This window comes from Punica granatum, chromosome 4 (genome assembly GCF_007655135.1).
Source record: "Punica granatum isolate Tunisia-2019 chromosome 4, ASM765513v2, whole genome shotgun sequence".
In the NCBI taxonomy this organism is placed as follows: domain Eukaryota; kingdom Viridiplantae; phylum Streptophyta; class Magnoliopsida; order Myrtales; family Lythraceae; genus Punica; species Punica granatum.
The window spans coordinates 17,798,790-17,812,217 of NC_045130.1; the positions used below are offsets into that span (position 1 = coordinate 17,798,790).

Sequence of the window (13,428 nt, forward strand, 5' to 3'; positions counted from 1 at the left end):
TTGGCAGTGGCTTGCAGCTTGACCCATCTCGCGTACTCCTTCGTCATTACTATTTTTTAGCACCATAAATTCTTGCTTGCTCAGAGCTTTGAAACTTCCTTTCGGTTGATTGGAAGGTTACTCCATATGTGATACTTCAATTTAGGGATCACAAAAGTCATGGGAGCTTTGAATTTAAGGATCATGAAAATCACGGGAGTTTCCATCGTAAGCGCACGAAAATGCTGGATTCAATGGTAATATATATGGCACAACCGTACATACAAGTATTCCTGCCAAAGATGAAACAGTTAGGGAATCTTATATCTTTCGTCGATTCTATATGACTAATGTGGAAAAAATTGCAGATAAGTATCTTGCTAGAAGAGTCTTTCTACTGTCGAATGCGAAGTGGAAGATATAGACAATTCGCCCAGTCTTTTGAATTCGGACAATTGGTTTCTCCAGTAACATGGAAATTCTGAAGCTGGTGCCGTTATTTGTTAACAACACTTTGAAACATCTCCAGTAATCTTCCTTTAAAATTCAAGAAGGAACATAATGTAGTGCCTTTGTGGAGGAAGGAAATCGCAATTTACATGGGAGGCTTCCCTCGACTCAGAGCTTGCTCTAAATTCCACGGCTTTGCAAATTTCACTGCTTCTGAACAATTCATTGCTTGAAGAAGGTAACAGTGCCTTCTGTTGTCACCAGTGTAGGTCAACAACAGCCCCAAATTGGGTATGGCTGCTGCAGGACTGACCTCTATTGCCGCTCGTCAAAAGCTGGAATCTATTTACCTAGCAGGAAGGAACTGAGGACGGTTACCAAGAACGAGGTTGGGTTTTCAAGAAAGATCATACAGCATAAGAGATATTATTGATCAGGGAATGGAAGAATGCAAAAGAATGGATGCTATAGACTATATATATGATTACGATAACATCAGGAGGATAAGAATATTGGTGCTTATGTTGAAACATTTTCTTGAACAATGAAATGAAACTTTTCTTGTTACGAGTACTAATTTCTTAAGCCAACTTCGAATCATGTTATTACTTCAAAGCGTATTATCAGTAAAAGTTTCTTGGCAGGCAAGATTTTGAGATGTATTTGTCTCTGAATCATCCCTGACAGATGAACTGATCAGGATTTCATAGCCCAACATACGGAGGAGGAAGTTGTTTCCCAAATCCACCACCATGACGATGCTGATATTGAGATCAACCCCATCTCACTCAGCTAGTGCCTCTCTCAACTAGCACAGGCCCAAAGACATGCTTCAGAAGGTACTTAATGAGTTCCATGATTTCTTCCTCTTCGCAAGCAGTCAAAAACTTCACTGCATCATGCGCAGAAGACGACATCAGTAGAGTAAATCTCATTCGAATACTACAAGTAAATCAGGTTGAAATAGTAACAGTCGTTGAGAGCAATTCTTTCTAGCAAGGACTGGCAAAGATGTTTTCGTCAATATATCAGTGAACACCCTGGAGAGCTTCCTCGTTAGCTAGCAGATACAAATTAAAGGAAAAGCAATAAAAACAATCATTGCACTCTCTGCAATTGCTCAAGTTTCAAAACTAACCAGCTGCGTTGCTTAAATCTTCCTATTGTGGAGATTGTTTGACGTACGGAGCCTTTCTATTGGAGCATTAATCATATAAAGAAAAACTGGCTTATAATTTGAATAGATTAAGGTGGATAAGATTTTGAAAGTCCACCTTCAAGGTTCTCAGGTATATGTATTCGGATTGCATTCTTAAATGGATCAATCAGTAAGTAAAATCAGAATGGCTATCATCTTTCATTTCTCTTACAGAGTTAAAACAAATCAATCAATCTCTAAAAGCAAACAAAATAGAGAAGACACTTTTTTATAGTTATTAATTCAAGGTCTGCTGGGACATACATTTGTTTTCCATTATTGCTCTAACAGCTAACCCAACAAATAAAAGAAAAAGAAAAACATCAAATCACAGTTTTGAAGCTTATTCTGTAAGAATTCTAGTGGGACGTTACTGATGTTGTTTTAAAGATTCATGCCCCAACCTTGCTACTTCCCTACATAAAAAAATTGATTAATATCCTCATGAATATGGATAAGAACATGTGAAACAAGCCCAGGATACAGATTTATGCTCTTCTATGCAGACATGACCTGATGTTCTAGGTGATAAAAGATATGGAGTGCAGATGATTTTAGCAAATGTTTCCATTGAGATCACTTCACATGATTTTTTTATTCCTAATTGCAGCAAATGGGTACAAGATTTATATGTACCAATATGTACGGAAAACACTTCAACCCGTGGCAACCAATGTACTAGAGAACATCAACGTGATGCCTTAGGCATTAGAAATCAGAAACAGCTTTGTCCATCGCTTTACAGCAAGAACAACAAATTGATTCGAAAGCATCTAGATTAGTTGTATCAGAATCTTTGACTTGGAGCAAAATTATTCCTGAAATGATTGATATACGGTTATGTTTTAGCATATGACTAAGGCTTGGTCACATAAAAGGAAATGATCAGGAACTAGGAAAGTATGAGTTCAATCTCATATTTTAAAAGCAGTCCTGCACATATGAGAAAAATCTGTAGACATGTTCTCATGAAGATTGGTATAAAAAAGTATTTTCCTTACAGATGCAAATCTCTTGCCTCTGGAAACCAAATTAAACTTGGATACTTGCCTATGATTTTGAAGTATGGGCAGAAGTGACGATCAATGAGATGGATCTTACCCCAAGAAAGAATGGGAAATTCCCACCTCTGTTTCGGAACCGTGATGAGATAGGAAGCAACCTAGATATGATTGCAGAAACTCGTTAACATGAATCCTATGTAGTGCTCTGCAGAGGATAAAAAAGTTGACATACGAGGACTGCTGCAGCAAGAGAACACGGAGAACAGTGAAGAATCGAAGTATCCTCCTCATACAAAAGGTCCATTACATCTAAGCATGCTTCGAAGTTCAAATGCTCACCGACTTTTGCAACTTCCCTGAAGTCAAAATATTGGAGCACACATGTATATATAAAGACAGCCATAACTGTAGACTAATACAACCATTTGATGGGACAACTTACAACAAGGAAAAGCAAACCTGAACTGAAAATAGAGCTCCTCAAGGCACATGAAAACATTGTTTGCATTGCCAATTTCAAAATTCAACACCTGAGAAAGGGGGGAAAAAAGGAATAATTTAATTTTTTAAAGCGATAAAAGTTCACCGTGCTATACAGTAAACACGAAAGCGGGCAGATTATATATTTCAAGATACCCCTTACCTGCAGAAAGGTCACTTCCTAGAGCATAGCAGAGCAGCCTATTAGTCACCAGTGAGTGCAAAAGCAAAGTTCATTAAGTAACTTTCTCCTCTCCACCCAATCTCAAGACCAAAGCTAAGCTTACTGCTTCCGAAAAATCTCGCCTGGTGAAATGCTGATCTCTGATTACATGGTCTGCCAGAGACTTCAAGCTTTTCAGCATCAGCGGCCTGGAGTTATGTATCTGCACCATTATGAACAACAACACCAGGCATAAAAATGAGGAAGACCCTCTCGTGAAGTATAAGAAAAACACATATAAAGATTCACAAATTGAAAGGAAGGTACGGGACTCGACTTTGCTTGAAATCCACAAAGAGATGAGGGCAAACAATTGCAGATTGCTCTCTTCGATGGGTTGCAGCAGCCAATGCCTGATAATATTAGCTTCTCCGGACCTACAAGAAGGAAGATTTCAAAGAAATGGCCAGAAAGTAGACCGATCGAAAGATTGAGAAATGGGAGTTTAGGAGTTTATTGCGGACCGAATCAGCGATGGCCAAAATCGGCAGGCAAAGAGATAAAGCGCTGTGTACTTCACCATAGGAGACACTTCCAGTTGCTTCAATCGCGAAAAGCAGAGAATCATCAAGAGAAAAAAAAAATCAAACCCGCAGTTTCACTTTCAGTCGGCAGAAGTGGAGGAGGAGGAGGGGGAGGAAATCAAGATCATCCGGTCGACGTGATATGCAGTAGACGGACCTGAGCTGCTTCTATGAGGAAACCGACCGCCTGCCGTCGTCGAGCTCTTCTCGACGGAGACGGAGACCGCTCGATCCACATTGCTCGTCTCGTCGGTCGTCTCTCCTCTCCTCCACCTCCCTCTGTCTCTGTGTCTGTCCCGCCAGAATTTTTTTTTTGGATTAATTTCTCAATTTGTCCCTATAATTTTCCTCCGCTTCAGTTAGCTCTCCTTACTTTTTCTATTATTTCCATTTGCCCCTTGCTATTTTATGATCGATCTCAACTTGACCCGACATTATTCCCCGTTTTCTTAAAACCATAGTGAAATGGTCATCATCTATCTATTTCTAAAGTAAATCCAACCTTATTCACAAACGCCCTAACCACCCATTTGGTTCACCTAAATTGGTCTAGAATTTAACATCACAGCTGTTTGATTCATTGGATTCAAAATAGCTACTCCCGTTAGCATCTTTGCGGAGTTCCGTCTCTCTGTCACCCATCACCTCTGTTGTCGATGCGGCTATGGTGTATCGGACCATCAATCCTAGCCTTTATCGAGCCAAGGAAGCCAAATATGTCGCCCAAATGGATAGATTTGGATTCACGGGCTGACTATGTCGAGGGTTTGTAAGCCCTAAGTCCTGGTTTTATTGTCGTTATTTTATATCTTATAATATTTTATTTATAGTTATTTTTTTGGGTTAACTGTAAGAGGTGATGGGGAAAGGGAAATAAGAGGACACGTATAGTGATAACTTAATTAGTAAAACCATGACCTCTTGAATGATATCACTGCATCAAAACCCCTTTCTCTATAATAATTTTATGTGTTAAGGACATTTTAAATTTCTTATATTTGATTTGAAGGAAAAAGTCACTTTTGTTCCTTAATCTTAACTTACGCTAGTGTTAACCTCTCGCTTCGCAGCAAAAATTAATTTCCTAGAGGAAATAGGATATTACGGTTCCATAATCACAAAAATTAATTAGGCCATGATATATAATTTTTAGTTTATATATTACTTATTAAGCCTAAAGCAACAATAAAAAAATCAAGCGTAAAATAACAATTAACAAAGCAAGTAATATGTTAGCCACTAGGATATTTTTTAGAAAATGTTGTATGAATTATTGTTCAAATTTCCTTATTTAGATAAATTATATGTAATAACAAAAGAAATTGGTTATTGAATTAATTTTTGATATCTCATAAGTGTAATGTTTACAAGGTTGGATTTCTAAAATATTAAATGTAAATAAATTTATTGTTGAAAGCGAAATTCTTTTTGTTGGCCAAGAATACCATTGTAAGAAAAAAAAAAGTTAACTTATTTGAAAATTTTATACCAGAAACTAATTTTAAAAGAACTAAATAAATAGGTGTCAAATTGGACTCTATTACCTAATTTTCATTCGAAATATTAAATTGTTAAACCCCCAACCTAATCCTCATTTTCAACAAAAAAAAAGAAAAAGAAAACAAAAACAATTTTTAATTAAAAAAAGAAGAAGAAAACAAAAAATAATTGTGAGAGTAAAGAATAATCTCCACCCTCCTCAAGAATTTTCTTTTAAAACTATACTTTAGCCTAATATATAGATATATATATATATAGAGAGAGATTTTCACTTCGTTCTAAACCTTTTGTCTTTTTTTCACTTACCAAATAAAAAACCTTTTATTTTACATTTTCCCAATATAGCATGTTTCGTTCACTTCAGCCATACCATCAACTTTTCTGTTCAAAATTATTTTTTTATCCGAAAATATCTAAACACTAATTTCATTAAAAATAAATGTCGAAAAACTAAAACTAACAAACAAATAAATAAATAAATAAATAAGAGCAGCAAGTTAGTCTTTCCTTACCGTAAATGGGCTTTGAGGTGCTTTAGGCTTGAAAAGTGTGATTCAATTCTTGATGCTGTTTTTACATCAAAAAGGAAAACAAGAGATTGGGGTGACAGTAAGGCCAAAGGCTAAACATTGGCTGGGGTAGAATCCAACGTAACCCTGCCACTGTCTGAAGCTTCCGGGGAACAACGCTTCCTACCAAAGATAGGGCCAGCACTAACTGTCAATATGAACATTTCTGGCTAGCTCACGACATTCTCTCCTACTCCCCTCGTAAGGACCTTTCCATCGATTCCGGACTCCCACCTTCTCTTCTCTACTCTGTTGAGGATATTAATCTCACATGAAAAATATGAATGAATATCCATTACTTTATATGAGATTTGAACACCGCCACTTATCAACTTGAGCTTTTAAGTGGATATAAGCAAATTCATTGAATTTTCAATATATTTCCCTCCTGAGGTCCTTACCCTTGGCTTTTGGGGTCGCTTGATTTCTTTGAAAGGACTTCCCTCTATGTCGTGTGGAAGGAGAAGAATCAAAGGATCTTTCAATGCAAGAAGAATGAGGCAGCAGATCTAACCAAACAAACAGGGGGTTGAGATCGATGGTGCGACAGAAAGCGGCAACTCTTCCTAATTCTTCTTTTAAAGCAGCAAATTGTTCTCTTTTCCAAGTCTTTTAGATTGTTTGAACTGATGTAAGTTTGTTCGAACTTTATAGTTTATACTCTTGTACATAGTTTTTGAATGGCAATAAAAGACATCACACACTTGAACTCGAGAAGCATCGTTGGAAGAGTAGAGAGTCAGTGGAGTTGGCAAAGAAGTAACGAGGAATAGGAGAAAGCTTAGGTAGAAATAAAAACTTGTTCCCCTACCTCTTAGTCTCGTTCTTTCACAGTCCTAGCAAGGAAGTCCTTTCGAAGGCAACTAATAAGGATTTTGAAAGCTAAGGGTAAGGACTTTGCAAATACAACAGGGAGAAGTTCCTTTTCAGACAACTCAAGGGACTCCAAAAGAGGGTAAGACAGAAAACGATACTCGGAAAGCCAAGGGAAAGAACCTTACGAGGGGACTAGGAGATACCGTCGTGAATAAGATTGCTGGAAAAGTTCATATCGGCGGTCAGCATTACCCTCCTCTTCGATAAGGAGCATCCTTTGGTTCCCCCATCTCGATCGAGGAGCTTCCGATGAAAGGGCACAAAAGCGTGGCTATATTCTGTAATAAAAAACTTAATTAGCCTTAATAAGTCACAAAATTGAACGATAATTCAAATAGCAATTCGGTTAAATAAAATGCTATAAAATTAAATGAATTTCATTAGTGTAAGAACTTGGAAATTCAAACCGAAACAAAGGCGAAACCGAAAGAAACGAGAGAGCCGAGTCCTGTGTTAGACACAAACCCCTTGAAACAGAATTGTCCCCTCCTGGATGCTTGAGGTCACGTGGACAATCATTTCCCAGGGTAAAACGGCAACAAGCGAAGCAGCAGCACGAACAGCAACGCTTCAGCGAACTCGAAGAGAAGCGTGAACACTTTTGAGGTCGAATCCTTCGTAAAAAAAAAATTGTAGCCAATCACTTGTGCAATTTCCTTTTAGTCTCAGTAAAAGGAAGCTCTTCTTCTCTAGGGAATTGCAACCAAGGGAAGACTTTTCTTCTCTTTTCTTTTCCTTTTCAGAAAACGGCTACAGGAAGCAAATGGCATGAGGCTCTCTTCTCCTTTTCCTTTTTGCAGTGTGCTCCTTTTATAGACTACGGGTTCCATCCGCTATATGACTCTTCCTATTCTCCTTTTATGGGGAATAACTCACATATATTCAATATATGTGTTAATTGTATTTGATTATTCATGAATGCAATTCATTCATTTCTTGTAACCACCAAGAAAATCAAGAGTCATTAGCTCGTGAGCAATTTTCTCATTCACCCATTAGCCATAATTTCCAACAATCCCCCACATGAATGGAAATTGTTTTGTTTCGACTTGTAGATAGTGTTCACCAGTTGAACTTGTATAGGATAGGTAGGTGTCACCACCCTTGAACCTTCCCTTGTGAAAATGCATGTACTTTACTAGTAGTCCAATAGACAAGATGTCCTTGAATTGTTCCGCTGTTTTGTGTAAAGATATTACACACCTCACACAAGATTCAACTGACTTCCTTCGGTTCTCATAGTTGTGTCCATTTTTGCCATGGAACACCGTTCTGGTTCTGCGAGAGTTTCTGAAGAATTAAGTCCATAAAAATTCTCCTCTAAAGCGGCCCCACTTCTCTCTCACATAGGTAATTTCACATATCATTAAAGCAGTTTTAGATTGCTAGCCTTATCCGTTTATCACTGTTTCATCAAGGAATGGTCTAGGGATTTTCTCCCCCACGGTGATTTAATTCGGTTGTATAACTTGGTTGTCCCATTGAACCTAGATCTTGGGATCTCCAGTCAGCTAGGTTGGGTGTCCGCTATAAAACCTTTCCTCTAATGGACTTTAGACCCATTCCCTTTGACAACTTCTCAAACTGTTCTTTACTTAACCCTTTGGTTAGCGGATCCGCTATATTATCCTTTGACCGCACGTAGTCAATAGAGATAATTCCAGTTGAGATCAGTTGTCTAATGGTGTTGTGTCTACGACGTATATGTCTAGACTTACCATTATACATATTACTTTGTGCCCTTCCAATTGCCGTTTGACTGTCACAGTGGATACAAATTGGTGGCACAGGTTTTTCCCATTGAGGAATGTCCTCTAGAAAATGGCGTAGCCATTCAGCTTCTTCTCCACATTTATCCAGAGCAATAAACTCAGATTCCATTGTGGACCTAGCGATAACAGTTTGTTTCGAGGACTTCCATGAAATTGCTGCACCTGCTAGTGTGAACACATATCCACTAGTGGATTTTGAATCCGTTATATCAGATATCCAGTTCGCATCACTGTATCCCTCTAGGACAGCTGGATATCTGGTATAGTGCAGCCCGTAATCTCGAGTGTATCTAAGGTATTTGAGTACCCTGACAATTGCCTTCCAATGGTCTCCACTCGGATTACTCGTATATCTACTGAGTCTACTAACCGAGTATGCAATATCAGGCCTAGTACAACTCATCAGATACATCAGACTTCCAATGACCAGCGAGTATTCTAGCTGAGAAATACTCTCTTTTTTATTCTTTGATAGATGAAGATTATTGTCTATTGGAATCTTTGAAATTCCAGAATTATTTTTGGTAAATTTTTCCAGAATTTTATCTATGTAGTGTGACTGACTCAAAATTAGTCCATCTCATGTTCTCATGATTTTAATTCCTAAAATCACATCAGCGAGTCCCATATCTTTCATATCAAATCTTGAATTCAACATATTTTTCGTAGATTTGATCATTCTGTCATCACTACCAACAATGAGTATGTCATCCACGTAGAGACATAAAATGACGTAACCATTTTTTGTTTCTTTAATGTACACACATTTATCACACTCATTGATCTTAAATCCTTTGGAAATCATTGCATTATCGAATTTTTTGTGCCACTGTTTTGGCGCTTGTTTTAACCCATACAATGATTTGACCAATTTACAGACTTTCCTTTCTTTTCCTGGAGCCACGAACCCCTAGGGTTGTTCCATATAGATTTCTTCATCTAAATCTCCATTTAGGAAAGCTGTTTTCACATCCATTTGATGAACTTCCAAATTACGCAATGCCGCAACTGCAAGTATCATCCTAATGGAATTTATTCTTGTCACAGGAGAATAAGTATCAAAATAGTCCAAGCCTTCCTTTTGCTTGTATCCCTTAATTACAAGCCTGGCCTTGTACTTATCAATGGATCCATCTGCTTTCATTTTCCTTTTAAAGATCCATTTGGATCCTAAGGGTTTACAACTAGTGGGGAGATCCACTAATTCCCAAGTGTGATTTCGCAGAATCGAATCAATTTCACTTTTGATTGCCTCCTTCCAGAGAGGTCCCTCAGAGGAATTCACTGCTTCAGCATAGTTTTGTGGTTCATTTTCTAACAAATATGTCAGAAAATCATTCCCGAATGATTTTTCAATTCTAGCTCTTTTGCTGCGTCTAGGTTCAATCTCTTCATCCGAACCCTGCCTTTCATGATCTACGTCATGAAGTCCATCATTCATAGTGCGTGAGGTTCGTTTCGATGAACTCGATGCCTCATTCAATTTACATGGAAATACATCTTCAAAGAACGATGCATTCCTTGATTCCATTATCGTGTTCTTGTGTATATCGGGAATCTTAGATTCATGCACAAGAAATCGATAAGCACTACTATTATGTGCATAGCCAATAAAGATGCAGTCCACCGTTTTAGGACCGATCTTTACTTTCTTTGGTGCCGGAACAACTACTTTTGCCAAACACCCCCACACTCGCAAGTGATCGTAGGATGATCTCCTACCTCTGAATAATTCATACGGTGTCTTTTCCCTTTTCTTTCGAGGCACCTTATTTAATAGGTAATTGCTTGACAATATTGCTTCACCCCACATATTTTGAGGTAATCCTGAACTTAATATCATCGCATTCATCATGTCTTTCAATGTGCGATTTTTGCGTTCAGCAACACCATTCGATTGAGGTGAATAGGGTGCAGTCACTTCGTGTATAATTCCGTATTGTGCACAGAATTCCCCGAAAGGCGTTACGTATTCGCCTCCTCTGTCACTCCTCAATCTCTTGATTTTCTTGTTGAGTTGATTCTCAACTTCATTTTTATAGAGAACAAATTTCTCTATGGCCTCATCTTTGCTTTTCAACAAATATACATAACAGTATTTTGTACTATCATTGATAAAGGTAATAAAATAATTATTACCTCCTCTTGTTGTTGCGAACTTTAAATCGCATACATCACTATGAATTAGATCAAGTGGCTCGGTGTTCCTTTCAATCGTTTGAAAGGGTGACTTTGTCAATTTTGTCTCAACACAAATTTCACATTTGTGCTATGAATCAATTTGGAATGTAGGTATGTGATTCAAGTTAATTAATCTACGCAAAGTATTATAATTAACATGACCTAGTCTTCCATGCCACAAATCAGGAGACTCAAATCAAATACGCAGAAAAACCAGAATTCTTATTGATTATGGTCATTACATTGAGCTTAAAAAGCCCGTCACACACATATCTCTTTCCTACGTACATTCCAGACTTGGACAAAATAACTTTGTCCGACTCAAAAACCATCATGAACCCATGTTTGTTCAGCAATGACCCGGAGACTAAATTCTTCCGAATCTCAGGTACGTACAATACATTGTTCAGAGTCAACTCCTTTCCCGAAGTCATCTTTAAGACTACCTTGCCTTGACCTTCAACAGCAGAATGGGCAGAGTTTCCCATATAGATCCTCTCCCCAGTGACTGGTTCGAGCATAGTGAATAGGTCTCTGTTTGAGCACACATGTCTGGTGGCACCGGTATCAAGCCACCATTACTTTGGGTTGGACCCAATGAGGTTCACCTTTGAAACCACAGCAGATAGGTTGATATCTGCCACATCTCGAGCCATTTCATTAACCACGTTTGCTTCATGGTCCTTTTTCCTTTTTGGGAGCCTGCAGTCAGCAGATTTGTGACCTTTCTTATCACAGTTGAAGCATTTCCCCTGAAACTTGGGCTTGAAGACTCCTCCATTCGTACCCAGCTTCTTCTTGCCTTTTTTGTTCTTAGAGCTTTGCCCTTGCTCCATGACATTTACCTTAGCAGCAGGGAGGATGAGAGTTTTTATTGTCTTCTTCAATTCGAAGCTTGACAACAAGATCTTCCATTGTCATCTCCTTTCGCTTATGCTTCAGATAATTCTTGAAATCATTCCAACCAGAAGGCAGCTTCTCAATGACAACAGCCACTTGGAAGGATTCACTTAGAGCCATCCCCTCAGCCTGAATCTCATGTAAGAGCACTTGCAATTCCTGCACTTGACTCATTACGGTCCTTGAATCCACCATTTTAAAATCGAGGAATCGTCCAACGAGAAATTTCTTCGCACCGGCATCCTCTGATTTATATTTACGGTCCAATGATTCCCATAGTTCCTTTGCCGTCTTAAACCCCTGATAGACACTATACAGGGAATCATGAAGACTATTCATGATATAATTCCGGCAAAGATAGTCGGAGTGCTTCCAAGCGTCAAGCGCACTAAGAGCCTGCACATCTGACTCCCCCACAGATAGGGTTGGAGCATTTTCAGTCAAGAATCTTGCAAGGTTCAGAGTTGTGAGGTAAAATAGCATCTTTTGCTGCCACCTCTTGAAGTTCAACCCATTGAACTTCTCGGGCTTCTCGACATGGTTCACAGGGACCATCAAGGGAGCAGCCACGTTTTGGCTAACCAAATGGTTAGGCAAGATAGGAGCAGGGCCAGAGCCAGTAGTCTGGCTTCCGTTGGTAGTATCTCCATCGTTCCCCGACGCCATTCGAATCGTTCAAATAACAAATTCTGTTTCAAGATTGTAATAAAAAACTTAATTAGCCTTAATAAGTCACAAAATTGAACGATAATTCAAATAGCAATTCGGTTAAATAAAATGCTATAAAATTAAATGAATTTCACTAGTGTAAGAACTTGGAAATTCAAACCGAAACAAAGGCGAAACCGAAAGATACGAGAGAGCTGAGTCCTGTGTTAGACACAAACCCCTTGAAACAGAATTGTCCCCTCCTGGATGCTTGAGGTCACGTGGACAATCGTTTCCCAGGGTAAAACGACAACAAGCGAAGCAGCAGCACGAACAGCAACGCTTCAGCGAACTCGAAGAGAAGCGTGAACACTTTTGAGGTTGAATCCTTCGTAAAAAAAAAATTGTAGCCAATCACTTGTGCAATTTCCTTTTAGTCTCAGTAAAAGGAAGCTCTTCTTCTCTAGGGAATTGCAACCAAGGGAAGATTTTTCTTCTCTTTTCTTTTCCTTTTCAGAAAACGGCTACAGGAAGCAAATGGCATGAGGCTCTCTTCTCCTTTTCCTTTTTGCCGTGTGCTCCTTTTATAGACTACGGGTTCCATCCGTTATATGACTCTTCCTATTCTCCTTTTATGGGGAATAACTCACATATATTCAATATATGTGTTAATTGTATTTGATTATTCATGAATGCAATTCATTCATTTCTTGTAACCACCAAGAAAATCAAGAGTCATTAGCTCGTGAGCAATTTTCTCATTCACCTATTAGCCATAATTTCCAACATATTCCACCTTACATCAGATAGCAGCGAAGTTTGGGATGTCCCTTGCCTAAGTCACTGTCACAACTTTGCCTTCTGTTTGCTATAGCCAACTGTCATTAATTGAAAAACAATATATAGTGAGGGAACACAGCCCCTCCCCCCAAAATTCAATACAATAATTTCCCATATATAAAAATCAAAATAAGATTCATCATAATAAGCAAGACTTACAATTAGAGCACATTACTGTAGTTGGGATGACTAGGGGATGGTCCTGGGACAGCTGGAATATTCTTTTAAAAAAAGTCAGTTCCCCATTGAGATTTTCAAGATATATTTTCTACCATCTGCAATCC

At 38.5% G+C, this 13,428-nt stretch overlaps 1 protein-coding gene across 1 annotated transcript; it reads right to left on the reverse strand.

Moving 5' to 3' along the window:
- Positions 1-439: 439 nt before the first annotated feature.
- On the reverse strand, positions 440-4,144 carry LOC116203372 (cyclin-J18). The gene is made up of 9 exons (XM_031535068.1): positions 4,016-4,144; positions 3,799-3,875; positions 3,612-3,711; positions 3,399-3,497; positions 3,275-3,292; positions 3,091-3,161; positions 2,864-2,987; positions 2,729-2,789; positions 440-1,321 (listed from the first exon to the last, which is right to left on the reverse strand). The coding sequence occupies exons 1-9, from the start codon at positions 4,094-4,096 to the stop codon at positions 1,218-1,220; spliced, it is 735 nt and encodes a 244-aa protein (XP_031390928.1). The 5' UTR covers positions 4,097-4,144; the 3' UTR covers positions 440-1,217.
- Positions 4,145-13,428: the final 9,284 nt, after the last annotated feature.

Excerpts from the sequence above, each read along its gene's own strand:
- LOC116203372 (XM_031535068.1), bottom strand. The coding sequence starts at position 4,096 with ATGTGGATCGAGCGGTCTCCGTCTCCGTCGAGAAGAGCTCGACGACGG. Across the intron at positions 3,876-4,015 it reads TCCTCATAGAAGCAGCTCAG|CAACTGGAAGTGTCTCCTAT; the intron begins GTCCGTCTACTG and ends TCGCGATTGAAG. Across the intron at positions 1,322-2,728 it reads ATTTCCCATTCTTTCTTGGG|TGAAGTTTTTGACTGCTTGC; the intron begins GTAAGATCCATC and ends CGCATGATGCAG.